The 25,346-nt window shown below is 40.9% G+C and overlaps 1 protein-coding gene across 17 annotated transcripts in view; it reads left to right on the top strand.

The window, feature by feature from the left end:
* Positions 1 to 25,346, top strand: part of TEAD1 (TEA domain transcription factor 1) — a 222,686-nt gene that overhangs the window by 194,231 nt on the left and 3,109 nt on the right. For all 17 annotated transcript variants that reach the window (XM_072985783.2, XM_078383966.1, XM_078383970.1 and 14 more), the window contains one exon: positions 18,451 to 18,624. In XM_072985783.2, coding sequence (XP_072841884.1) covers positions 18,451 to 18,624 — 174 coding nt within the window. The remainder of the gene's footprint in view (positions 1 to 18,450; positions 18,625 to 25,346) is intronic.

Below are 25,346 nucleotides of genomic sequence, written 5' to 3' on the forward strand. Positions count from 1 at the left end.
AGCAGAGTTGCCCTAGGAACACTTGGCACCGTTCTTATCTTTACCAGCCTTATCCAGACCACCAAAGGCTGCAAACCTCTGATTTTTGTTCAGTTCCATTTCGTCAGCAGGCTGGCAGGCAGGGGCCTCACCAACACACTCGCCACTCAGACAGGGCTTTTAACTCCTTTGGCCCACCAGCAACAGTCATCACCCCTGTTCGTTTGGCCCTCTTTCTTCCCACCTGACAGTCTGATACATGGGTACTCACCATCATAGCCAAGGGCTAGGCTATCAAGTTTGACTCCCCACCTTCCATAGGGCTGTTCAGGGACACTCCCCCCTGTTGGAAAGTGAGGTAGCCTCCCTACTTCAGAAGGATGCCATTGTTCTGGTTCACAGCCCTGAACTCACACTCACCTTTTTCCCCCACTACTTCACTATCCTGAAGAAGGACGGTGGACTCCGTCCCATCTTGGACCTCCAACCCTTGAATTCCTATATCACTCCCTGATGTTTTCATATGGTCTCCCTTGATGGCACCATCCAGATTTTAAAACATGGGTACTGGTTTTTGGTCATAGACCTCAAGGATGCCTATTTCCATATCAGCATCCGCCCTGAGCGTCATTGTTATTTCGGGATCTCCCTCAAGAGTGTGGTCTACGAATTCAAGGCCCTCCCATTTGGACTGTCCAGTGCCCTACAGGTGTTCATGAAGTGTTTATCCCCGGTGGCGGCATATCTGCGTTTGCACGGTATCATGGTGTTCCCTTACCTGGATTGACTGGTTGCTGGTGGCACCATCCCGCACCCAATCTGAGAAAGATATATCCTTCACTTTGTCCCTTTTGTCTACCGTTGGACTCCAGGTAGCCAAGAGAAATCTATCCTACAGCCCACTCAGCAGGTATCTTACGGGGGGGGGGGGACTCAATGCCACTTGCGGCTGTGCCTTTCTCCCAGAGGACAGGATATTGAAGATCTGGCTGCTGGCGGCCTCCTTCCTGCTGGGTGCCAGGGTGTCGGCCCACCAAGCTCGATGTCTGCTAGGCTCTATGGCTTCAACCACAGCAGTGGTCCAGTGCACCAGGCTAAAGATGAGGTTGTTACAGGCGTGGTATCTTTCATTTTACGATCCACTACTGGACCCCTCATCCAAGCTGCTTGTGGTCACTGCTGAGCTAGCATCACAGCTGACGTGGTGGAGCTACTGGTCAAACTTGTTAGTGGGAAGATCCTTTGGCCCCTGGTCCCAAGAGTGAAGGTTAACCACGGATGCCAGCCCAACAGGCTGGGGGACTTAGGGAACCTGATGGTACATGGCCTACATATCAATCATCTGGAGCTGTTGGCAATTCCCAAAGCCTTTCGGGCATTCGAGTGACTCCTCGTCACCTGAATAGTCCAAGTGGCATCAGACAACACAACAACAGCTTATTACCTCAACAAGCAGGGTGGCAGGCACTCCCTGCCCCTGTTATACCTGAAAGTCCAGCTCTGGAAGTGGTGCTACACCCGCCACATCTACCCAGTAGCGGTGCACATGGCATCAGAAGAAAATACCTTGGTGGATCAACTCAGGCTCCAAGGCTGCAGCCACGAATGGTCATTGGACAATGATGTTTTACTCTCACTTTGTTGTCGGTGGGGCACCCAGCAACTGGACGTATTTGCCTCCACAGCCAACAAGAAGTGTGACCGCTATTGCTCGAGAGCGGGTATAGGCCTCCACTCAGTGGGCGACACATTCATGACCGCTTGGTTCAAGGGGCTCCTCTGCATGTTCCCGCCCATACTGCTGGTCCAGAAGGCTACCATCAAGGTGTGCCAGGAGAGGGTGAGTGCCATCTTCATTGCCCCATGGCGGCCTCACCAACCATGGTTCTCTGCTATGGAGTGAGAAAGGCCCCACCAGAAGAAGAGGAGGAGGAACTGAAGGACCGCATCCAGCGAGGTAGGTTGTGTAGGTAAGTAGTGTGCGGAGGTGAACGTGGAGAAAGCCTTCCACTTGTAGGCATATGTGAGCACTGTAGAGCACCCGTGTTCATGACTCAGGGCATCAGCAATTGTGGGAGCAACCTCCATGCTGTCAGATGCAGGGAATCCAGATCTGGGTGAAGTGTTCTGCCCTGGTGCACGGAGAGGAGATGAGGCAACGCCAGAAGCCAAATGTAGTCCACCATGTCTTGATGTAGAGCAGAGAACCACTCTCAAGGTATATATGGCATCTATGTTTGCACATCAGCTGCCTTCTTCAGAGGCAGCAAGTCTTTTCCTTCATCCCACTCTCAAGCAGTTCCTGTGGGGCTTGAAGAACTTGTGCCCAGCCTATAAACCCCTGACTCCACAGTGGTCCCTTCAACTTGTGCTCAACAAGCTTATGAGCCCACCGTTTGAACCTCTGGCTATGCATCTGAGAGACTACTCACCCTGAAGACGGCTGAAGTCTCCATTATCTATGCTGTTCTGGCCTCTGTGCTCTCGTGACATCCCTCATCCAGGTAAGTGAGCTTGCTAGTCACCCCTTATTGTGCATTCACAGAGACCACAAAGAAAAAGAGGCTACTTACCTGTAACTCTGGTTCTTCGAATGGCAATCTGTGAATTCACCCTTCCTGCCCTTCCTCCCCGCTGTCCATCATGTGTGCCTTTTTGCATGCTGGGCAATGGCAGACTTTTCCATGGAACTGAAGGCACTTATAGGTAGTGTGTGGGAGGTCCCTGCACCATGTGCTTGAGCTCTTAACTATTCCAAGACTGCTCTGCGCAGGAGCAAATTAACCCATTAGTGTGAATTCACAGATGACCAATCGAAGAACCAGAGTTACAGATAAGTAACCTCTTCATGTCATGACTCACAACAATGGAAATATGTATACTGTAAATATGGATGATACAGGATTTTGATCTATGGAAGCTCAGACTGAAATAAATCTGTTAGTCTAAAGTGCCACAGTAGCTCAGCTTTCTTTTTCTCGAACTCTCCCTCGTCCCTCCCCATCACGCTGAGACATACTAGTGTGGGTACTTACTTGGAGGTCTCTGCTGTTTCTTTGATCTGAATATTTCATCATCCTTTTACACAAAATATATCCTAGAAGAACCACTTATCTTCTTAGCAAGACCTCCCTTTGTCTTCCCAGGTATGTTGGTAGCATTCTCTCTTGGGACCACAATTGCAGTTATTACCTCTTAACCCACCTGCCCCCATCTTATTTCACTTTTTTCTTTCCTGCAGCCAGTCAGTCACAAAGATATATAATTTCTTCCCTTGAGCATAGTAAAAACTTCTTCTCTTTCTTCTCTTTGAGAGTGCTTCCTGCTCTTTGTTGTTTAGTTGTTAAGTCATGTCCGACTCTTCATGACCCCATGGACCAGACCATGCCAGGCCCTCCTGTTTTCCACTGCCTCCCGGAGTTGGGTCACATTCATGTTGGTCGCTTCAATGACACTGTCCAACCATCTCATCCTCTATCGTCTCCTTCTCCTCTTCCCTTCACACTTTCCCAACATCAGGGTCGTTTCCAGAGAGTCTTCTCTTCTCATGAGATGGCCAAAGTATTGGAGCCTCAGCTTCAGGATCTGTCCTTCCAGTGAGCACTCAGGCTTGATTTCCTTCAAAGTGGATAGGTTTGTTCTCCATGGGACACTCAAGAGTCTCCTCCAGCACCACCATTCAAAAGCATCAATTCTTCAGCAGTCAGCCTTCTTTATGGTCCAGCTCTCACTTCCATACATCGCTACTGGAGAAACCATAGCTTTGACTTCCTGCTCTAGTCATCCTTTATATTGATAGCTATATTCTGTTTTCTGGACTTCCTCTCTTTTATCTTCTCACCTCTACCTAACATTTTCCTTACAACATAATTAATTTCTCCCATCTCTTCCTCCAGTCTGGGATCCACTCCACTTTTTTAAAAAAATCAAACCCATTCCTGGCCTTTCCCTCTAAAGCTCTTTGGAACTCTATCTTCTGTCTCAACCCTTGTCTTTTCATTATGTTTCTTCATGTGATTTTTGTTTATCACTGACTGAAGACCTTGTCTTCTCTATCACAACTCTTTGTGCTCCCTCTTGCTGACCTTTGTAAATGAAAATTTGTGAAACTACACTGTACCATCACTGTCCCTAGCTTCAAATGATTCTTTAATTTCTCCTTTTTTGTGTGACTTTGACTTGACCTCAACAATCATCATTCTTAACTGCAGCGTATTTTAAACTATATTTCCCTAACCTTATACCTTTCTTCCTTTTCTTTTTTTTCTTTCATAGATACACTAGGAAACTTCTCTGCTATGTCTATGAATTTTTTTGTAAGGCAGCATATGCCCTGATAGTGACATCAAAATAATAAATAATAATAAGTTTCACAGAGGATTATAGAGAATCAGAAGCAACCAACTGAATTCAGAATTAGTTTGTCTTCTTTTCTTCCTTTTTAGTGTTCTGGATAATCTTGGGATTTCTTCAGGGATAGCCAGATCAGATTATCTAGGTCAATGAAAGTAGGATGTCAAACCTTGCTACTGTGACCTACCAGGCTAACAAGAATCCCACAAGAATCATGAGGTTCTAGTATACACTTAAATGGGTTGCAGTTCTCTCGTCCACATCAGGGTTCCTGTTCAGATTTGAAAATGTAGAGAAGACCCCTTTATCTACCTGAAAAATCAACACCAATCTCAGTAGACAGCACTAGGGTAGATAAATCAATGCCCCAATCCATTACAGAGAAAGTTAGGGTATACCTGATTTTGATGGCCTTTCTTGTAACATACTTCAAAAATTTTGGAGAACTCTGTACAGTTATAACACAACAACAACAAAGCACACAGAGATTTGCTGAACTTAAAAATATTACACGTCATTGTGGTATAGTTTTACTTCACAGTTTGGAAGCTTTAATTTGTACCATAGATTTGGAAGGGAAAAAATGACTTTCATTGGAATTTTACTCATTTCATTAAATGAAATGAAATTCCTGATAATTATTATGTTGGTATGTTTGCCTTTAATGCCTTTTAAAATATCGATTGGCATCTGTTTGGGAAGTCACAAAAGAGAAAATATCATAGTGCTCGTTTTAAAAAGCAATGGGTAAAACATGTAAAACCTGTCATGTTATGCAGGTTCTCTTTTCTTGAAAAGCAAATACACTCAAGAACACACAGAATATGTAGGCTTTCTTTTCTTTACATGTCTTGCAAATTACAATAAGCTGTGTATACTTTTTATAATTGCTTTCAGGAAGCCAGTGAATTGTGTGCACCCTTGGAAAGACATTATGAAGAGAATGTTTTCCTTGAATAATACAGATCAAAAATGTAGTACAGTAACCTTACATGGGAGGAATCTTCATAACAATAAGTCTGAGTAAGAAGCACCACAAAGATACAGATATTAAGGCATACAATGTAGTGGGGTGTGTTTTTTTCAATGATTCTCTTCAAAGATGCTGAATAACTTTAGAAGCAAGGATGATCTGCCTCTTAGGAGAAAACATAACATCTCCTGAGAGTAATTTATTGAAACTGAGCCCTTGCAGCCAAATGTTTGCAGTGATTGTTGACATGGTGGAAAGCTTTCCAGTTCAGGGCTTAGATATCACATCTGAAAGTTCCAGCCTAGCATGCTTCAAGTAATTGATCAGCCAAATTGAGGATCTGATCTTTCCTTATCACTTCTTAGTCAGATACATAGATGATGAACATGGTAAAGTTATTACAGGCTGTGTCCAGAATGGTTGGTGTTATCATTCTTATAATTATTTGCTTTGGGATATATATTTTACAGCAGTGTAGAAAACTAGGACCGCATGAGAAAGGATAAGAGTATGTGGTTAGTAAAGCATGGCAGAAATCTCATCTCTGTTCACTAGCAGCAAGAGGAGGGGAAAGTAAGGGAGAAGAATTCCATTCTTTACTTCTTTGTATCATCTTGTATACTTCTTAAATATAATTAGCAGATTATATGTCCATATCCCAGAGGTTGCATTAAGCCTTCCACTTCATGTGTCAAGAGATGAATCTTCACTGACCTCTTTAGACCCCACTCTGTTCTTCCTCTTGCATAAACCGGGAGTGCCCTGTTTCCCACTGGATGGGTTAATTGAGATGCCTGGCCAGTAAATCCCCAGATCCAGGAAAAAGAGGAATCAGGAGGTGCAGGTACTGTAAGGGCCACCATTATCACAGGCAATGAGGCAGGACGATTCGGAATCATAGTCCAGTTTGCAGTCCGAATGGCCAAAAAGTTCAGGCATATAGGAACATGACAGACCAGTTGCTTCAGAAGCTTTACAATCCCACTGAGGTTGTGTTAATAGTTGTGCTATTGCAGCCCCTCCCAGCACACAGCTGTAGATGCTCAGGTGAAAGGACCCTGCCATAGTGTTTGTGTTTCCTTGGCTCTCATTAGGAAAAAGAGCCCACTTGTAATGAAAACATTACAGTACTCGCAAAGAGGCTTTCTTCTCCTGAGACGATCTTCCTTTCAGCTGTTTACTTCACCTTAAGGCTTTTTGCACCTTCAGTCTTCTTCACTTTCAAGGGTGGGAGGTATTCCTACTTCCTTCTCCTTCTGAGCATCCACCATCCACACACACCTAGTTCTACACAACATGGCCAGTCAGTCCTCCACCCTATCAAGCTCCAGCGTGTCCAATTCTTCAGGCTTGTCCTCACGGGAGGACTTATCTACCAGAAAACCAGGTAAATGTAACAGTGGCCCTGGCTCTCCTTCTTCATACACTAAACCCTATCCCAGATATTTGTGTGTTGGAATGAATTTACCCTCTTTGTTGGGGTCATGTTTGGTCTAATTTGTTTTTTTTCCTGCAACAAGAAAGCTACCTGTATCTGTTTCCATTGGTAGAAGTGCTTGGGGAAATACAGGATCATGGTATTTTTCCTTCTTATCCCTACCTGTTTATTTAGCTTTTAACCAGGCCTTGAGAAGGCTTTAAAATGAGTAGCAGTTTGGCAAATTCAGGACCTCTTTTTAGAAAACTCTACTGACACAGTAATATGGGATCTCCCACTTACATTGCTCTTATACAAGGAGAGTAACAAATAGCGAATATATGCTGCACCAGGCAGTCCTCCCAGCTTTGTGAAAGCCAAAAGGACTCATCTAGTGATTATTGTGCTAGTTGTTGAACTGAACAGCATCTGGCCCTTTACCTTTATATGCAAGAAAAATGCTGCTTGATTTACCTAATTTAACAACAGCGTAATGTTGAATTGCATGTGAAATGTGTAATAAAGCTCTGACATCTGCTTCTAGTAGGATGAGGCAAATTTAGGAAAGACTAACTTGGAGTGGAAAAGTGGTAGTGAGCTCATTACATGTTTAATCTCTTTTCTGCACACCACATTTTAGCTCCAATAAACAGTGCAGCCCACACCTTAGTGGAGTTTCAGCTGTTCTAAACAGGTATGTCTGAATGTTAGCAGAACATTGAACATGCTCAGACCTTTCTTTTACTCGTTGCAGTTTCTGATGCGCATGCAATGAATTAGGATTAATACATACTCTTATGGCATACTACAGAAAAAAGAGAGACCTTGGAGAGATAAATGACTTCTCAGAGTTTCTTTGGAAGACGGAAATACATTCATCCCCTGCATAAAAGACAATTGTGGCCAAGGGTGTTGAGATCAAAATTACATTCCTCACACTTGTGAATTTGAATTTCTACTCTCTGTAAACGATAAGCTGATCTATGAAGCGTTGGGTTGAGCAAGTCAAATGGTGGTAAGATGGGAAGCTGATTGTGTCATTCCTCTTTATGCAGGACCCTTTAGCATCTGATGTATTTTAACCATCATAATCCAGTAGGCCAAAAGTCTCCTGAGTAGTAGCCATCTCTTCACAGTTAGTCTTTGGCCAGATTCATCTGTTGCAGGAGTAGGTCTGGATCCATAAGTCATCTTAGAAAAGGATAGAGAAGAGGTAGTTGGATAGCAAAATGAAGGGGAGCCTTAATTTGCACAAAATGCAGTGAGAAGCATGACTTCTACTCACTGTTCATGTATTTTCCTCAAACGAGTGGAATTTTTGCTTGCTCTCCCTCCACAAATTATGTCTCTCCTCTCTGGAGGAGTGGAGGGAGGAAGATTTTTGTGTGGTTTAGTTGTGTTGGCAAGTTGTAAAGGAGATTCGTGGTTGTGTGAGTGGGGTTAACTGTTGTCCTGCTATTCACAGGACTTTCTAGAAGCCCTTTTATAGTGTTCTAATAATTGTCGACACATGATCAATACAGTTGTGGATTTGTGGGGAAAATAATCACTCCTGTTCACAATGTGGATGTGTGCATATATTGGTCAACTACAAAAAGTGAGAAGCAGTTATACTGCGCTGATGTTGATTCATGGCTAAATTATGTCTTCCTTAGCTGTTATAGAGAGCTTTCTTTTCTCTTCTTATTCCTTCCCTCCAATTTCACTTTCTCTGTAACTGCAGTATAACAGGGTTCACAGCAGAGCTTTGAATGGTACCACCAGCCATCCTCCCCACCCTGATCTGGCTGCGTAAACTGTAGCAACTCTTGGAGAGAAATATACCGTGTTTCCCTGAAAATAAGACAGGATCTTATATTAATTTTTGCTCCAAAAATGCATTAGGGCTTGTTTTCAGGGGATGTTTTATTTTTTTGATGTACAACAATTTACATTTATTCAAATATAGTCATGTCATCTTCTGGTTGCTGCACAATGGTGGAGAGCAGGGTTTCACTTAACTGAAGCTTATTTTGGGGGTAGGGCTTATATTACGAGCATCCTGAAAAATCATGCTAAGACTTATTTTCAGGTTAGGTATTATTTTCGGGGAAACAGGGTAGGATTTGGGATTTTACATGCCATGCAATCTCATTTAATTGGACTCTGCAATTCCCATGTTAAATTCTCTTTCAGTGTCAGTGTGAGATTACGGACCAAAACTGTCATTATAGATATGCATCTGAGTGCAAAAAGTATATATCATTCTTTGCCAAAGAAATGGCTACTGAAGATTAGGGCATAAAGGGATAAGTGTACATTTAAAAGGAGAGCCTTGTGGTCAAAAATTTGAGAGGTGATCAGCTAATAGTATATTATGATGTAGCATATTTTAGATTTATTGAGTTGTATTCCTGCTGCACTAATCAATCTGGTCCCCTTTGCCGTCTTACCTTCAATATGGTATACTTACAGCATCGTATTTTTGACAGATATAGTGGAAAATATCAAAGTACTAAAATATTGACCATATACAGTTTATTTGTAACTATTGTGAGAGCCAATATGTTGTAGTAAGGTAGAGTGATGGACTTGGATCTCAGAAGACCTCCATTTAATCACTGCTTGGCCATAGAAAATCACTGAGAAGTGGCAATGGTAAGCCACTCCTTAAATATCTTGCATACCTTGAAAACCCATAAGTTAGATTCAGTTTGATGGCACATAACACAAAACAACCCTGAACTTATCCTGTAACTTAGGACATTGCTTATTGGTTTACTTTTGTCACCGTAGTGGTGACCACAGTGTATCAGTTAATGGCCACTGAGATGCATCTTAAGAGACAGTAAAGAAGTAACTCCACATGAAACATTGTATGGCATTGCGCACCTTTTCATTGCTCCTATGACAAACATGTGGATACAAGAAACAGAAATTTTTGTGAACGATCCTTATAAATAACTGTCTGAATCCTATACAGCGTGTTCATGTAGCTGACTAGGAGAATTTCATGCCCAAATTATAAGAAAGAACTACTGTCTGATGTTTGATTAGCTGTTACAATTTTAGCTCATGAAAAATTGTGAGAATTCTCCAAAATGCTTCAATGTTTATGAAAAGTTCTTAAACTGTAACCCATCCAGCACTGAACTTTCTCTTCTCTGCCCCCCACTTTTTTAATTTTTAGTTTCCTGGTACACCATGTTCAAATTCTAGTCCAATGCAGTTGCCATAGACACTGTAATTGGAATGGCCATAAAATTTATGAAATTACATTTTTACTCTATATTTTGAAACAAAAAGTCTTGATAACTTGTGCTGTGGTGACAAAGAACTATTCTTGTTTTTTTTTCTTGTTCCAGAGCACTGAATCTGAAATGCATCAGATCTTTGGCCTAGACTAGGATGGTTGTTTTAATTTAAGAAAACCAACCAAACAGAATGATATGCTTAATTAATTGAGGGTTAGTGGGTGAAACAAATGCTGATATTTTGTCCTTGTTTTGCTACAGCTCCTACCTTAGTGTCCCTTAAGCTATTTATCCTGGTTCCTTTTAATTCCTAAATTGATGCTGATTTTCCCCTCCTGGTATTACTTGGCAAAAGATATTTTCATTGCCTTACTGAATTCTTCAGAACTGAGAGAGTCCAGTAAGAGGCAGCCAGGTTTATGAGCGTAATTCTCAATGACTTTGTAACTTTTGTGCCTCCAAGTACAACCATTTAAGTTTTTGTTTTAAAGAATATCTGTAGCATTGAAATAGCTAGAATTTTCAGATGCAAAGGAAAGTCTCAAAACTGCTAGCACCTGTGGTGGGACAACAGTCTCCTTAGAAACTGATATTGGTAAATCTGGAATATGCAGAACTAAAAAGACAGACATTAAATGGAAGGTATTTATGATCTTTCAAACAGTTTTTGGACTGGAAGGTCAGCTTTAAGAGGTGTTTCCATAGGATAGCTGTGTTAGTCTGTTGTCTTTTGCAGCAGTTTTAAAACTGAAATGAGTTTTATTTGTTACACGTTTTAGTCTTTATGGTGCCACTGAGACATGTTTTGGTTTTATTCTAAGAGGTATTGTTACTGAAATTTTACAGATCGTTCCTGTGCTTTCCCAGAGTTCAGGGAGCAAAGATTCCTGCAGTGCTGGGCATGAAACAGTACTCCAGAGCCCAATACACCAGCACAGGGCCCTCCATTTACTTCACTGGAGGATAAAACCTTCTACACTCTTATGTGCCAAAACTCTGATGATCAGAAATAAGAGTGAGAACTACTCAGTATGTTTCTGAATCTTCCTTTGCCTCAAACAGTTGAATCCAGAAAGTAGGGCCTCCAGCAAGCAGGGTGGGAAAGGAGTAGACTGACCCTTTCCTCTCCTGTCAGTTGGGGAAGAGGAGGGAAGTGTTATGATCACCATCTGTCATTACTCAGTTTATAAGGGAAGAAGGCAGGAAAGAGGGAGAAATGAGTTGGCGGGTTTACTCCCTTGTCAGAAACTCCATGCTTGCTTCTCTTTCTTTGTACATCTGCAGAACCCTTGTTACCATAAGGATTTCAGTGCTGGGGTAATTTGAAAAGAATATGTAACAGTTGCCTCCAAATCAGGATGAATTCTTACAAAACTTACTCAATGTAGTGCCTACATTTTCATTGCCGTTCATCACAAATATGCTGTGCCTAAAAGGACCAGTTGTAATTCTGTTTAACATAGGAATTACAGTAACATAAGGAGAAGATAATCACACATGCAATGTCAAAATAAACATTTTGTGTCCTAAGAATATTGTCAGATGATGCCATACCATCTGTCCCTCTCAAACACATTGGAATTTTTTGCTGCTGCACCAGCAGCATCTGGTACTTTTGGCAGGATCTGTAAACAACTGTAGTAGCTTTACAGCTGCTTTAACTTTGATTCACAGTTTAAAAGCACACTGTCTTTTGTAACTTATCTTTTTTTTTTTTCTAAATCATCATGTATCTCTGATTTCCATGCACTTGAAAGGAGAAATACAGCCCAAGGAATGGGTGAGAAGTGGAGATGACTGCACATAAATGCACCATTGGCATTGTATTCACTTAAAGTCAGGGTTTTTTTAAACCTCTCCAATGCATGTGTGACTTTCAGGAAAAAGCACAGCATTAACTCCACAGCCACTATGAAGCTTTCAGTCCCCCTCCTCTTAAAGGGAAATTTTTTTTCTTATTTCTAAATATTATGAGGTAGAATGTTATTCAGAATATTATTCAGAAATAGGTTAGTAGACACAAATTGACTTCTCAGGTGTGTATGAAAGATAACTAACACATTTTCTAGAGAACTGAAATATGGTAAATATCAAGATACCCCATGATACCTTCCACATCAAATGGTACAGTTTTATTTTTCTCCTTCAAAATTGAGATTCAAAAAATACCTCCAAAGGCTAATTCTATGCAGTGCCATATGGCATTATTCAAAACAATTAACCTCAAAATGGTAATGGCTTTGCTGACTAAACAACAAAAATAACATAGTATATTTTTAGCCACAAAAGCTGTGAATGGGGAATAGGGTTTATCTTTTTGTGCAGAGCTTGTTATAAAAGATGCAACCAGTTATTGTCGGTCATTACAGCCTAGGAGAAATGGGCTGTAGTTTTATCCATACATACCTCCAAGTAGGCAACCCTTGTCATTTGATCATTGAACTCCTAAATTATGTTAGGAGTTGTACATCAGAAAAACTGTGCATGGTTCTCAATATCCACACACAGAGATTGAATCGATCTTTACCACAAAGTTATCTTGAAGACATGGTAGCACTGCGGGTTAAACCACAGAAGCCTCTGTGCTGCAAGGTTGGAAGACCAGCAGTCATAAGATCGAATCCACGTGACAGAGTGAGCTCCCGTCACTTGTCCCAGCTCCTGCCAACCTAGCAGTTTGAAAGCATGCAAATGCAAGTAGATAAATAGGTGCCACCACAGTGGGAAGGTAACAGTGTTCCGTGTCTAGTTGTGCTGGCTACATCACCACGGAAACTGTCTACAGACAAACATTGCCTCTATGGCTTGGAAACAAGGATGAGCACCGCCCCCTAGAGTCAGACACGACTGGAGATTTGTCAAGGGGAGCCTTTATCTTTACCTATCCTGAAGGAAGAAGGAGAGAAGCATATAAGTGGTGTAGTAATTGAGAGACTTAGCCGTGAGGAGTAAGTCCTTGATTCATACCTCACATTACAGCCATAGCTTCATCAGATAGTTCTTGGCATAGGTCTCTGTATCTCAGCCACCTATCTGCAGTAAGATTATGTCTCGGGCACGTAATGTCTGAAAGTGCATAACACGGCAACCTGATTGGATTTCAACTGTGTCACTCTATATTCCACAGAAGAAAAGTGAGATATAGATACATGGGGTGGATGTGGAAGACAGATTTATCTTGCAGGTTGATTGGAAAGACTGTGGAGGTAATGTGTGTACTGGATAAATGGTGTTACTTCTTCTTATCCATAAAATATTCTGTAAAAGATAACATCTTACAGCAAGATTATTCTCAAAACTGGGTATGTGTGAATACCATCTGCTTCCACTTGGTGTGAATTATTTGTCTTACAAAGAGCAGCCAATTTGCTGTGAGTGATTTATAGCATGGCTGCTTCAATTTGTATATAAATAGTCAAAAGCGTTTGTACATATTTGTGTGGTTCCAAATGATGACAGAACATGAAAATGGAGGAAATAAAAAGCTTTGACCTGGGATGAGGGTGAAATTCAAGGCTATCAACGACTGGTGGACTTCCAGTGTGTAGGCAAATCTCCGATCAGTTTCCTTCCTTCCACTTTCTCTTCCTCTGCCAGGAACTTTGCAATGTAGTGAAGTTTGTTGAACAAAAATGTTAAGTTACATAAGAAAGACAGTTAAAATCTGCACTGTACTACACCACTGTCTTGTGTGTCATGTTTGCCACCTGGCCTTTCTGGAACACAGACACACGTAGCAAAAAGAAAAAGAAAGTGTCAAAGTGTTACAAAAATAAAAGTTAACAGCAGGCATAAAAAGTGTAATATAAACATAGCATGGGGAAGATGGCTTAGCTCCTATTCCTAATGCTAATACAACCTTCTGCACTCATATCCTTCAAACAAGACTCATGACATCCATGACACATTCATGTACACAGGCACTTGACTGGATTCTAACGTAATATGAAAAGTGGACATCTACAAGTGCTTAAAAGAGAAGAAAATATTGCCAGTGCATAATTCCCTTATTGGAAATGAAAGCAATGCAGAAAACCATCTTTAACAGATTATGAGCCTTCCTTCACTCTGCCAAGTTGTAAAATAGCCACCAATCATGGTACGAGGGAATTTATCTGGTTGATGTGAACCTTCCAGGAGGCTTTGTGATTGGGGCTTCCAAGAGAGCTTGGACTTTAAACTGATGGTTCAGCTTCTTTTTGTTTTAATTTTCCTGATTTGTTTATTGATTGATTGCATTTTCTGAGACAGACTTGCAGGCACTTAAGTATGTCTTTTTTTAAAAAAAAAATCTGCTTTTTTAAACCAAAGTGTTGAAGTTATGTATTGGGAAAGCATCAACTGGATTTGAGTGCTACTTTGGGCCTCTTGATTTGCTTCAGATCAATTCAGAAACTGACAGGTACTCCTGCTTCGTTCCAGATTCTGAATAATTTTTGAACCTGAAGCACATGCAAAATTATTTTAAGAAAATATTGGTGATGTCCCTCTCCTGTGATTGTTCTAACATCTGCTTAGTTTCAGTTACTCAAACTGTGGGAAAGTGTGTAACACAGTATCTACTGTAACTTCTACAAGTATAACAGAAGCAGGGGGGGGGAAGCTGAAAAGGAGTCCAGTTAGAATCCCTATGGATATTTCAGTATCAGTGCTTTGGATAGCAATTAGAAGCCTAAAAGTTGAATGGAATTGTGACAGGAAGGTACAGTTTGGTACTAAAATCTTTCACATACATAGTTTAGAAATGAGTTTTAAAGAGGATAACAAGCTTGTTGCTTTTGTAGTTGGCCCACCAATTGTGCAGATGCTGTATGGTAATTACTTATTGTTACAGAATAGGACGATAAGTACTGTAATTCTTGTGTAACTGATCGGTATGCAAGTTAAGCCTGCCCTTTCAAAGGATTTTACTCATAAGCATTCATTCATTCATTCATTCATTTGTGTGTTTGTTCATTCATGCATTCACTCCATTCATTTATTTTTCTGGTCTGTGTATTTTCCTCCTTAAAGTTGAAGCATCCTTTTTTGGGCTGATCTATAAGATAAGCCTGGAACAGTTATCCACTTGGACGTAAGATGATTCAAAATGTTAGAGGGAAAAGCTGTGAGGAGAGCATTCCTGGTTGAATTAAAAAGCTGTGGAACTGGCTTGTAATTCTATGAATTGAATTTGGAGCTGAGAATGTATTCACCTTCATTCTGAGATATGAAGCCTTTGCAAAGCTTCCGTATTATAGCAATGTAGACTACAGACTCAGGTTGATATATTGTTTCTTTGCTCTCTCTGCACTTTGCTTTACGTTTCTAAAAACAGAAGGAGAATGCTGCTGGATCGAACCCAAAGCCTGTTTTCCACAGCAGCCGGTGACATCTCTGTGGAACATCCACAATCATGGTGTGAGAAATATAGGACCAGGTCATGAAACTGCATTGCTTTCATTGGAGGACAAGCCTTTTAAGAACTATGCCATATCATTGTTCTAGTGTGAATTGTACTATACAGTATATGCATCACAGCCGCACCAAATCCCTTGCAAGGTGGAGACAGCATCAGTGTCACCAAAAGATTCATCTAGTATTTTAATGTCATCCTGTGGGTGGAATTCTTTAGAACACCAGAAGTGGAAATCCTCCATTTCAACTGGCAGGGCTTCTCCTTGTGCATGGAGGAGCTTAGTACTTCCTTAAGCAAACTCTTAAAATGTCAGACCACTAGAATGATGGATCATTGTATGAGTGGCTCAGCTGAACAGGATCCTGGCTTGGATAATTAATCTTGATTGTAATATCTGCAAGCGTACTATTGAAGAAAAGTGAAACTCACTTGAAAATAGAGCCAAGCACGGGTTGTGCAAGCATGGGCTGTAACATAGTGAAAGATTAATGGTCCGAGGCCTGTTCAATTATGACATGGGAAACCCCTTCAGAATCTCATCTTTGCTACTTTGAATTCCATGAAAGAGAAGTAAGATATTAATGAAGAAGTCAAGTTAATCAAATAAAGAGAAAATTTACATTCAAAGAATCCTTCAGTTTTAGATCCAAGTGGTGTAGTGCAGAGAGTGATGTACTGTACTAGGGATTCAGGAGGCCTGGATATGAATCGCTGCTCAGCCAGGGAAACCCACTGGGGGTGTGGAACTGTTAAAGCCACTCTTTAAATATTTCACTCACCTTAAAAGCCCTATTCTGAGCCCTTTAAGTTGGTTTTGACTTGACAGTACATAATACAGTGGACCCTCGACTTACAGACTTTTCGAGTTACAGACTTCTCTGGCTGCAAAATTTAGATTCGACTTGCAGCCAGAGAATCGACTTACAGACCAGAAAAAAACCAAAATGGAATAAAAATAGAATAAAAACCACTGGTTATGGGATTAATCGGTTTTCAGTGCATTGTAGGTCAATGGAGATTCAACTTACAGACTTTTCGACTTACAGCCACCATTCCAATACGGATTAATTCCTTAAGTACAGGGTCCACTGTAGCAACAAAAGTTACTGTGAATTCTGGTCTTCACCAAAGGCCACTGTTTATAACATTACAGCATTAGAGTCATTATCCTTGATGCATTTCATGAAAAACTGTCACCTGGATGTACTTCACTTCCAGGAAAAAACAACAACAGCATAGTGTCTTCTGTTCTGGTTTTGCCTACTCAGCTAGCAGAGTGAGTAGATGAAGCTGATTCTGTGGCATAACCAGACTCACAAACGTCTGTCTCATCCCAGTCACTCCCATGCATGAACTGTGCTTCTCTCCTGTGGGTTATTCGCCACTAGTTAATTTTTGTTAATTTGTTCAGAGAAGGACAGTTAGCATAATTTGTAAGATTGGTAGCACAGTGAACTCTTTCAGGGCAGAGATTCATCTATTTTGGCACTTCTTGATTTCTACCCTGTTTCCCCGAAAATAAGACCTAACCTGAAAATAAGCCCTAGTATGATTTTTCAGGATGCTCGTAATATAAGCCCTACCCCAAAAATAAGCCCCAGTTAAGTGAAAACCCTCTCCTCCACCATTGTGCAGCAAACAGAAGAAGATGACATGACCGTATTTGAATAAATGTAGATTGTTGTACATAAAAAAATAAAATAAAACAACCCCTGAAAATAAGTCCTGATGCGTTCTTTGGAGTAAATATTAATATAAGACCCTGTGTTATTTTCGGGAAAACACGGTAAGTGTTAAATCTGGTTTTGAACATTTCACAAGTCCTAAGATAGGATTTCTAAATAAATAACATACTAGGTAAAGGTGTCTCAAATAGTTTGGAAGTTTAGTATAGTCTCATTTAGGTTAGGTTAGGTAAAGATAAAGGCTCCCCTTGACAAATGTCCAGTCATGTCCGACTCTAGGGGGCGGTGCTCATCTCCGTTTCCAACCCATAGAGCTAACATTTTGTCCGAAGACAATCTTCCATGGTCACGTGGCCAGCACGACTAGACATGGAACGCCGTTACCTTCCCACTGTGGTGGTACCTATTTATCTACTCGCATTTTGCATGCTTTTGAACCACTAGGTTGGCAGGAGCTGGGACAAGTGACAGGGGCTCACCCCGTGGCATGGATTCGATCTTATTACTGCATGTCTTCTGACCTTGCAGCACAGAGGCTTCTGCGGTTTAACCCGCAGTGCCACCGTGTCCCTAGGTTAGGTTAGGCTAGGTTACGTTAGGCTAGATTAGGTTAAAACTAATGTTTAAAAGCATACTTAAGACAGTCCTCTTTATGGATGTATTTGACAGCATTATCATTTAATTTTTCTACCATTGTCCTGCCGTTTTATCAATTTATTATGAAATACCCCATTATCTTGGTGTTTGTACATGAAATGTTTATTTTACTTTGGTTTACATTATTGTTTTATTTGATGTTTGTGATTGTTTGATTTTAGCTTGTCAACTGCCCAGAATAGTGCATGGCATTCATTCATTCATTCATTCACTCACTCACTCACTCACTCACTCACTCACTCACTCACTCATTCATTTCATTTCATTACCAGCCCACTAGTTGGATAAGGTTAATGAAAATAACATTATGTTATTTTCTTTAACCTTGTCCAAGCCACCGAGATGGCTTGAGATGTGGGGCAGATACACTTTTAGAGGTCTTCCTTCTTCCTCCAAGGGTCCATGCATGTGGTGAGCAATATGGCATGTTCAGAGCAGGGGTGTTACGTATTGCACTGAAACTCCTGGATTCAAGTTTTACTTATCACATGTTAAAAGACTTCCACCCATTCAGTCAGCTAAAAACGGTAGTAATAGAGTAAGCTGTGTGTGTCCATTTCTTTTTCCTGCTTTCATTATTGATGTTCTGCATTTGGGGAGCTTGGGAACTTGTGCTGTATACCTATGGATGACTTCCTGTTCTTTTAATTTATCTTTTTGCTTGTTTTTTTTAAAAGAATGTTGCTGCAGTCTTAAATCTTCTGTTTACATCAGTTGATTATTGTTCTATTGCCTTTTGTTTCTTCACTTCATAGTATAACAAACACCTCTTCGTACATATTGGGCATGCCAACCATTCTTACAGTGATCCATTGCTGGAATCAGTGGACATTCGTCAGATTTATGACAAATTCCCTGAAAAGAAAGGTGGTTTGAAGGAGCTGTTTGGAAAAGGGCCTCAGAATGCCTTCTTCCTAGTAAAGTTTTGGGTGAGTAAGACCTTTAATGTATTTGTTCATTTTTAAAAAACACTCTGTGTGTTCTTTTCTCAGTGTGAAAATATTTTCTTTGCTGGAGTGAATGGAAGAACACTTTTCTCTTATGAATTCTAGCAACCTGGGTCATCCACTGAACAGACATCAGTGACTTCAGGGTGGACAAAATGCAAATGCTTAAAAAAACACATACTTAAATATGGAATTTGTTTCTGCACATGTATTAGGTACCCAGTCCTAAGCCTCTTAGGACTTTAAAGGGTTATCTTAACCAATAATTACAAGTAAACATTTATTCATTCTCACAGGCAAAAAAACAAACTATTGCTACTGGGCAAGACTGCAAGACATTTTGTACGTTTTTCATATTTGGGGATCTTTTTGGGAAAGATTTCTGAAGTGTTTTTTTGTGCCAAAATGTATTATGCACATAATAGATTTCTTTCTTAAAAAAAATGTAAGGCTTTTGTGGAAACCCCAAGTTTTGTTTTGCTGCTGGCCTAGTCTTCTTACTCTCATGCATATCTGAAAAACCTTGCAGCAATTAACAAATTTGAGGTGGGGGGTTATGTTTTGATGTGTCAAAGAATGTTTTTTCATCAGGTGTCATACCTGAACATGGATACCCATTTAATTTAATAAATACACTTTCAGTCTTTGCAGCTATTAACTCCAAAACAGGTAATTGTTGTAATATCTATCCAGATTCAGTTATTCAGCAAGTACTGTTATTTTAAGATAATTTCAAAATAGTAATCTTGTTCAGACTTTTAGGCAGAATATTAGTTCATTCTTTTATTTCAGAATGGTACTGTTTTCAAAACAGTATAATTTTCAATCTTACCAGCTCCTGGGTAAGTTTGGAGCTACCTTTAGCATGTTTCTTAGCAAAACATTTAATAGCTGTATCCTTGATGTATGCTAGTCATGTAAAAGTTAATGTAAATCTAGTTTAACAAGACCACACTGCTGTTGCTATTATTGTGTGTCAGCATTTTTGCTTACTTCACAAAACACTCTGCCGAAACAGTTGGTAAGCTGCCATCTAGTGTCAGACATAAGGAATGCTGAATATTTTAGACAGTAGAGCAGAAACTCTCTGGCTTAGTGTGCTGAAAATGCCACCAATGACTCTGCCATAATCCTGTGTTTCCATCATAGCATCTAAATGTAACCAACTAAAACACCAGCATGTGTGTTGTGCTTTTTATTTAATGTAATAGTACAACCCAGGGGGTTAATCCGTAATATATTAAAAACTATATACATAAACTATTTGGAAGATGAATGATATATCAGAAATGGGGGGGGCAGGAAATAATGGTGACGATCAGGAAAGCATCGTAATCCATTGCTAGGACATGAACAAGGACATGGAATTGAGGTATGAGGCCACCCATCCACTCCCTGCTTTCGTTGTTTCTCTAATGTGGCATGGCCCTATAAAGACTGTTTGTGCATTCAGCAAATAAGGACACTGAATGGAGGCAGCACAGTTGTGTCTACTCCAGCCTTAGCTATCGGGCCTCTTCTTCTGTTGGATACATTTGCCATAACATATTAGAGCAGGGATGAGTAACTTTCAGGCACCTTGAAGGTGGGAGTGGTCACATTCACTCCCCTGGGACCTAGAGAGCTACAACTCCCTCTCCAATCTCTCCTACTATCCAACGCCTCTTATGTTTTTTTATTTGGGAGATGGTCAATGGTACCCCCTAGGGAGGGTGACTGACCATTTCAGTTCATCCCCCCCACCCCCTACATACCTGCACCTGAACTGGCCAGTCACTTCCGGTTTTGGAGAAAGACCCTTGTGGATCTAAATCGGGTGTAGATGGCGGGGGTTGGGGGGCGGAATATCCCAGCCACTCTCTCTCCTTATAGGGCTCTGTTGGCCATTTCTGGCTGGTGTTGTTTTTTCTAATTATATTTCTGACAGGCAGGAGATGATGGGTGCCAAAATGGAGACTCTGGGAGCCACAGGTGGCCTATCAGCTGTACGTTGCTCACCAGCATCCCAGAGCCTGACTGCTTGCTGCATATCAGAGCCTGCCTCTAACTGTTAAGCCTAAAGCTCCCTTCCTGTGGTCCCTTACTCCATGCTTTCCCTCTGATGAGTAATGGTGTCAGGGATTGAGGAGCTACTTGTTTGTTCTTCTGTTGTGGCTGATTTCCTTTAGCAGTTTGAGGAGGGTTAGCAGGAAAGATTAGCTGCTTATAAATGCTTGAAAACTCTCCAACAGGAGGTGAGCCTTCAGCACTCTGAACAAATAAAGCCTGGGCTGATAAAGAGACAGCACTAATGTGTAGAATAAAATTTAGAGGTCTGAAATATGCGGTGCCCTGCATCTCATTCCAGTTCTGATTATATGGAACACAGTGCTGTAGCTGGGGCTATGTGACCCTGGCTTTGACCCAAGGTGTCAGCATTTAAAAGACACCAATATTAGCTGCTAGAAGAATACAAGCCGGTGTGTTGCAGTTTGCTAGTGGAAGGGCACAAACATGTCCAACTTATCAGGCAAAAGAAAACGAAAAATAATAATAAAGAAGGCAAAAATGTTGTGGCACTTTAAAGACTGACTGCTATATTTTAATGTGAGCTTCTGTGGAGAAATCCACTTCCTCAGACACCTTAAACTACCGGTCTACAGCCCCTTCTCCCTAGGCAGGACAACATACAAAGCAGGTGGGCCCAGCGTTGTACTAGCATGACTGTCAGGCACTAAGACCTCATTCCTCTGTCATCCCTGCATATGCCATCCCCTCATGACTCAGGCTTAGCCAATAGGGTAGGAAAAGCCCTGGGCAGGTGCCGATTGCTAGTTACAGCTCTAAATAGGCACAACACATGTCTGTGCCATCTAGACATGATATTCACCTCATGTAAGAAGTAGGACAAAGTTGTTTATAATCATGTTGTCCTACTGCAAACCAGGTGTGAACAGTTTTCTGAATATGTGGAGAGGTCTGTAAGTTTGTCTTCATCTACAGCTCTAGGTAGTCATTACAGTTTATCACAATGGTTGGCATATGGTTCTGGCTTCCACCTTCAGACACCTAGTAGTCTCTAGCTTGTTCTGTAAAGTGGATAAAAATAATAAAGACTTGAGAGATAAGCTCCAAAATAATTCCAAGAGGATATGTTTTGGAGCAAAAGCTGTGGGGAAAAACAGAAACATCACAAGGCCCCACTACAAGCACTGTGTGCAGAATTGGTTTGGACATAACATGTTTTGGCACAATATACAAGCTCAGTTCAACCACTGGGGAATTATGCTTTACCAGTAGTTTCTGGGCTGTGGTTTGCTAGTAGGGAGAAGGAAGGGAATGGCACCCCGAGACATGGGATCCATTCAGCTGAAAGAGGAACATTGAAACCAGCCTATAGAGAATTTATCACCACAGGATTATTCCTCTTGTTTGTCCTGATGTTTGGTCAAGAAAAGTATGCTGTGGCTAGGAGTTTGCCTGGTTATGCTATCACACAGACATTTCTCCTTTGGTGGGCAAACCTTGATGTGAATAAGCAAGTACTGATGGCAGAATTGGTCACGCCACCATGACTGATCATGGACTGCAAGAGGAGTCAAAATAGCGTGTCTTGGGGAATTCCAACAAAATATATGCTTATTCCTTTATTCTCTATGTTGGCCGTTCTGAGAATGAATAACAGATCTGAAAAGTTGTAGAAGATTAGATGTAAGAATACATGTGGAAAGGAAGACCTACCTAACACTTCATGGAGTGGTGGCTTGCTTCTTCTTCACTGTGGCTTTTTTGGGGGCAACTTGTACAAATATGACATAGAGGTGTCCCTGGGGAAGAAAACTGCAAGATTTTGGAGGACTAGCTGAATGTGCTAGCTTCTAATGCTCAGAAACTGTTAAAGGCTTTCAAAATAGAGATGGAAAACTTTCCCCCAGCTTCAGTTCTTTTGACTTTAGTGCAACACTCACTTTGTCTTGTAACTAATCTGAAGGGGCCTAATTCTTCTTAGACTGCAGACTTCTGAAGCACATCCATCATACACATTTTGCCTTATAATGAAATGGAAACAAGGCACAAACCTTTTCTAGAAGGATGGATCATTTTCATGTATGTGTTAGTAGTGTCTTAAATTTCACTCCTATCCATATTTACATAAGAGTAATTTCCTTTGAAAATAGTAGAACATTTAAAGATGGGAACACTCATACACTGTTACAGTGTTATATAATTGCAGGAATACTTTATACTGATGCAAACATATCTGTTTGTTTGAGCACTCATGTGAAATGGAGAACAAAACTCTCCTAAGAAGTACGGGTGATATTAACAAGTATGTTTTAATGAATACCTATCTTTTCAGGAATCTGCAATGCAAACAAGCACTTCCAGAAAATAATGCATACTGTAATTAGTGCAGTCTTTTTAAAAAGATGCTTTGAAGTCCAAAGCATTTTTGAAATTCAAATGTGAAATGGAAATAAAGGAATCTGCACAATAAAAGGGCATTAAATCATGTCCAAAAATCTCTCCTATTTTATGGATGTAAATATATGCCATAATTAGTGGTAAAGTAACATGAGTTGGGTGGTTAAGTTTATTCCTATTCTTATTATGTAAAATAGCTGTGACCTGAAAAATATAATGCTGTTTCTTTGTCAGGCACTGTTAACAAATAATGAATGCAGTGTAGTTAGTGTTCAGAAAGCGCCCTGCCACATGGTCTCCTCCCACGTCCCTCATGGGTGTCTGCTGCTGCAGTCTTTAGAGACGTGTAGATTCTTTGTCTCCTTCATTCACAAAAAAGCTATTATAATGTTTCTCCTTCTTCAGTGCGATCTTTATTGCATAACAGAATGAAACTTGACAAGCAAGCTTCAGTGGGAGACAAGATTGACGATATGGACTGGTCATCTGTAGCCAGTTTTTCTGACACATTTCAACTGGATGAAACCCATTCCGTCTGCTTCATCCTGTATTCCCCTCAGAAAGGAGCCTTTCTGTGCAGTGATCTTCATGGCATGACTGCAAAAACTCATTCCCAGCTTAGAGTGAATGTGTTAGTTTGCCTGAATGAGTTAGAGGGCAGCTGGAAAGTAGAGTAGCTTGGCCTGGCCATCTAAAGCTTAGCCATGTGGCAGATCTGGAAGCGATTCCAAAGCTGTAGCACACAACTGGCAGTGAAGTCTGCCAAAGATCCAGATGCTGTTGTTGGGGAAAAAAATGCTTCACAATTTGGAATCTCTGCCCTTTGATCATTGTTCACTGAGGAGGAGGGGAGGTGTAAATGTGCTCATCTGAACATCTCCCCATTGCGTTCTGTGGTAATTGAAGGAAGCCTCTGTGCTGTTTAACAAGTGACCCTCCGTGTTCAGTTTCACCTACTGAATATTTGTGTCTTAATTATGCTGCTCCCTCAGGAAAACCTCCTCTGTGTTGCTACTTTTTTCCTCCCCTTTGTGGTAGCGAGGTTTTAATAATCTTCCTGCATTTGCTGTTCTGTTTTTTGACAACAGCCGCCACCAAAGCTCCTATAACAGAAGCCGGCTGCCTCCATCCTTCCCTGAAGACTGAGGACACTTATCCATCTGGAGTGGATAAGTGTCCTTGTTTGCGGCCAGCTCTGGTTTGGTGCACCTTGTGGGTCTTCGGCAAGGCCCTTTTTGATACATTATGTCAAATAGTTGACAATCTTAATATGTAAAATAGAGGGTTGCTATGGAGAACTGTCAAATCTTGCCTTGCAGTGAACTCCTTCACAATTTTCTGCCTCACCTCAAGTGGAAGGGAGCCAAGCCTCAACAAGCTGTTGTTGGCTCCTCTGCTCTGAGAAGCTGAGATTTGCTGGAAATTTGGAACATCCACACAACTGAAGAATACAAATATTAGGATGGAGGGGGGAGTGAATTGCCCATCAGTACTATAAACAGCAAGAAACTTCATTTCATGAAGATAAGATTTTGAGGTGGTGGTGGTGGTAATAGTAGTAGTAGTAAGTGTGAGATAAACAACTATTGTGGGAGATAAACAACTGCGTTAGAAAAGGTAAGGAATGCAAGATATAAGCATTGCCTAGAAAGCAAGAGTTGAAAGCCCCTGAAAGTCTTTTGAAAATAACTTTTAAGAATAATTTCTTTTAAAGTTTAGCTTACCTGTTAAAACACACATTTGCTTATTTCAACGGGATAGACAGAAATTGATGATGTCACTGAACCTCTGAGAACTACAGGTGTTGCCCTCACTACACTCTCACTAAAAAGAATGTACCTATTGGGCAAATGGGAGTTTGCTATCTCAGCTTTACCCTCAAGTAAACACTGGAGGTTAGCATTAAAATTAAAGTGGAAAGTATAAAATGGATCAGTCCTCTTTAAGTTACTCCAAGATTATATCCTGTTTCCCCGAAAATAAGACCTAACCCCAAAAATAAGCCCTAGTATGATTTTTCAGGATGCTCATAATATAATCCCTACCCCCAAAATAAGCCCTAGTTAAGTGAAACTCTACCCTCAGGTGCAAAGGATTACACAATTGATTCCCTTATCTCTGAATTCAGAAAGGATAGTCCCCTGCCCTGGTAAGGAATAATAGGAAGAAGAAAGGAATCAACAGCCTCTAGAGTAGCACCTATGGAAGTGCAAGTAAACCTGCCTATTGATGTCCCCAAGAAAGGAGCAGTTCTGGGAAAGCAGTTGTCTAAGGTAAACTAAGAATGGAGGATTTTTGCC

The sequence above is a fragment of the Pogona vitticeps genome, chromosome 1 (genome assembly GCF_051106095.1).
Source record: "Pogona vitticeps strain Pit_001003342236 chromosome 1, PviZW2.1, whole genome shotgun sequence".
NCBI classification, from domain to species: Eukaryota; Metazoa; Chordata; class Lepidosauria; order Squamata; family Agamidae; genus Pogona; species Pogona vitticeps.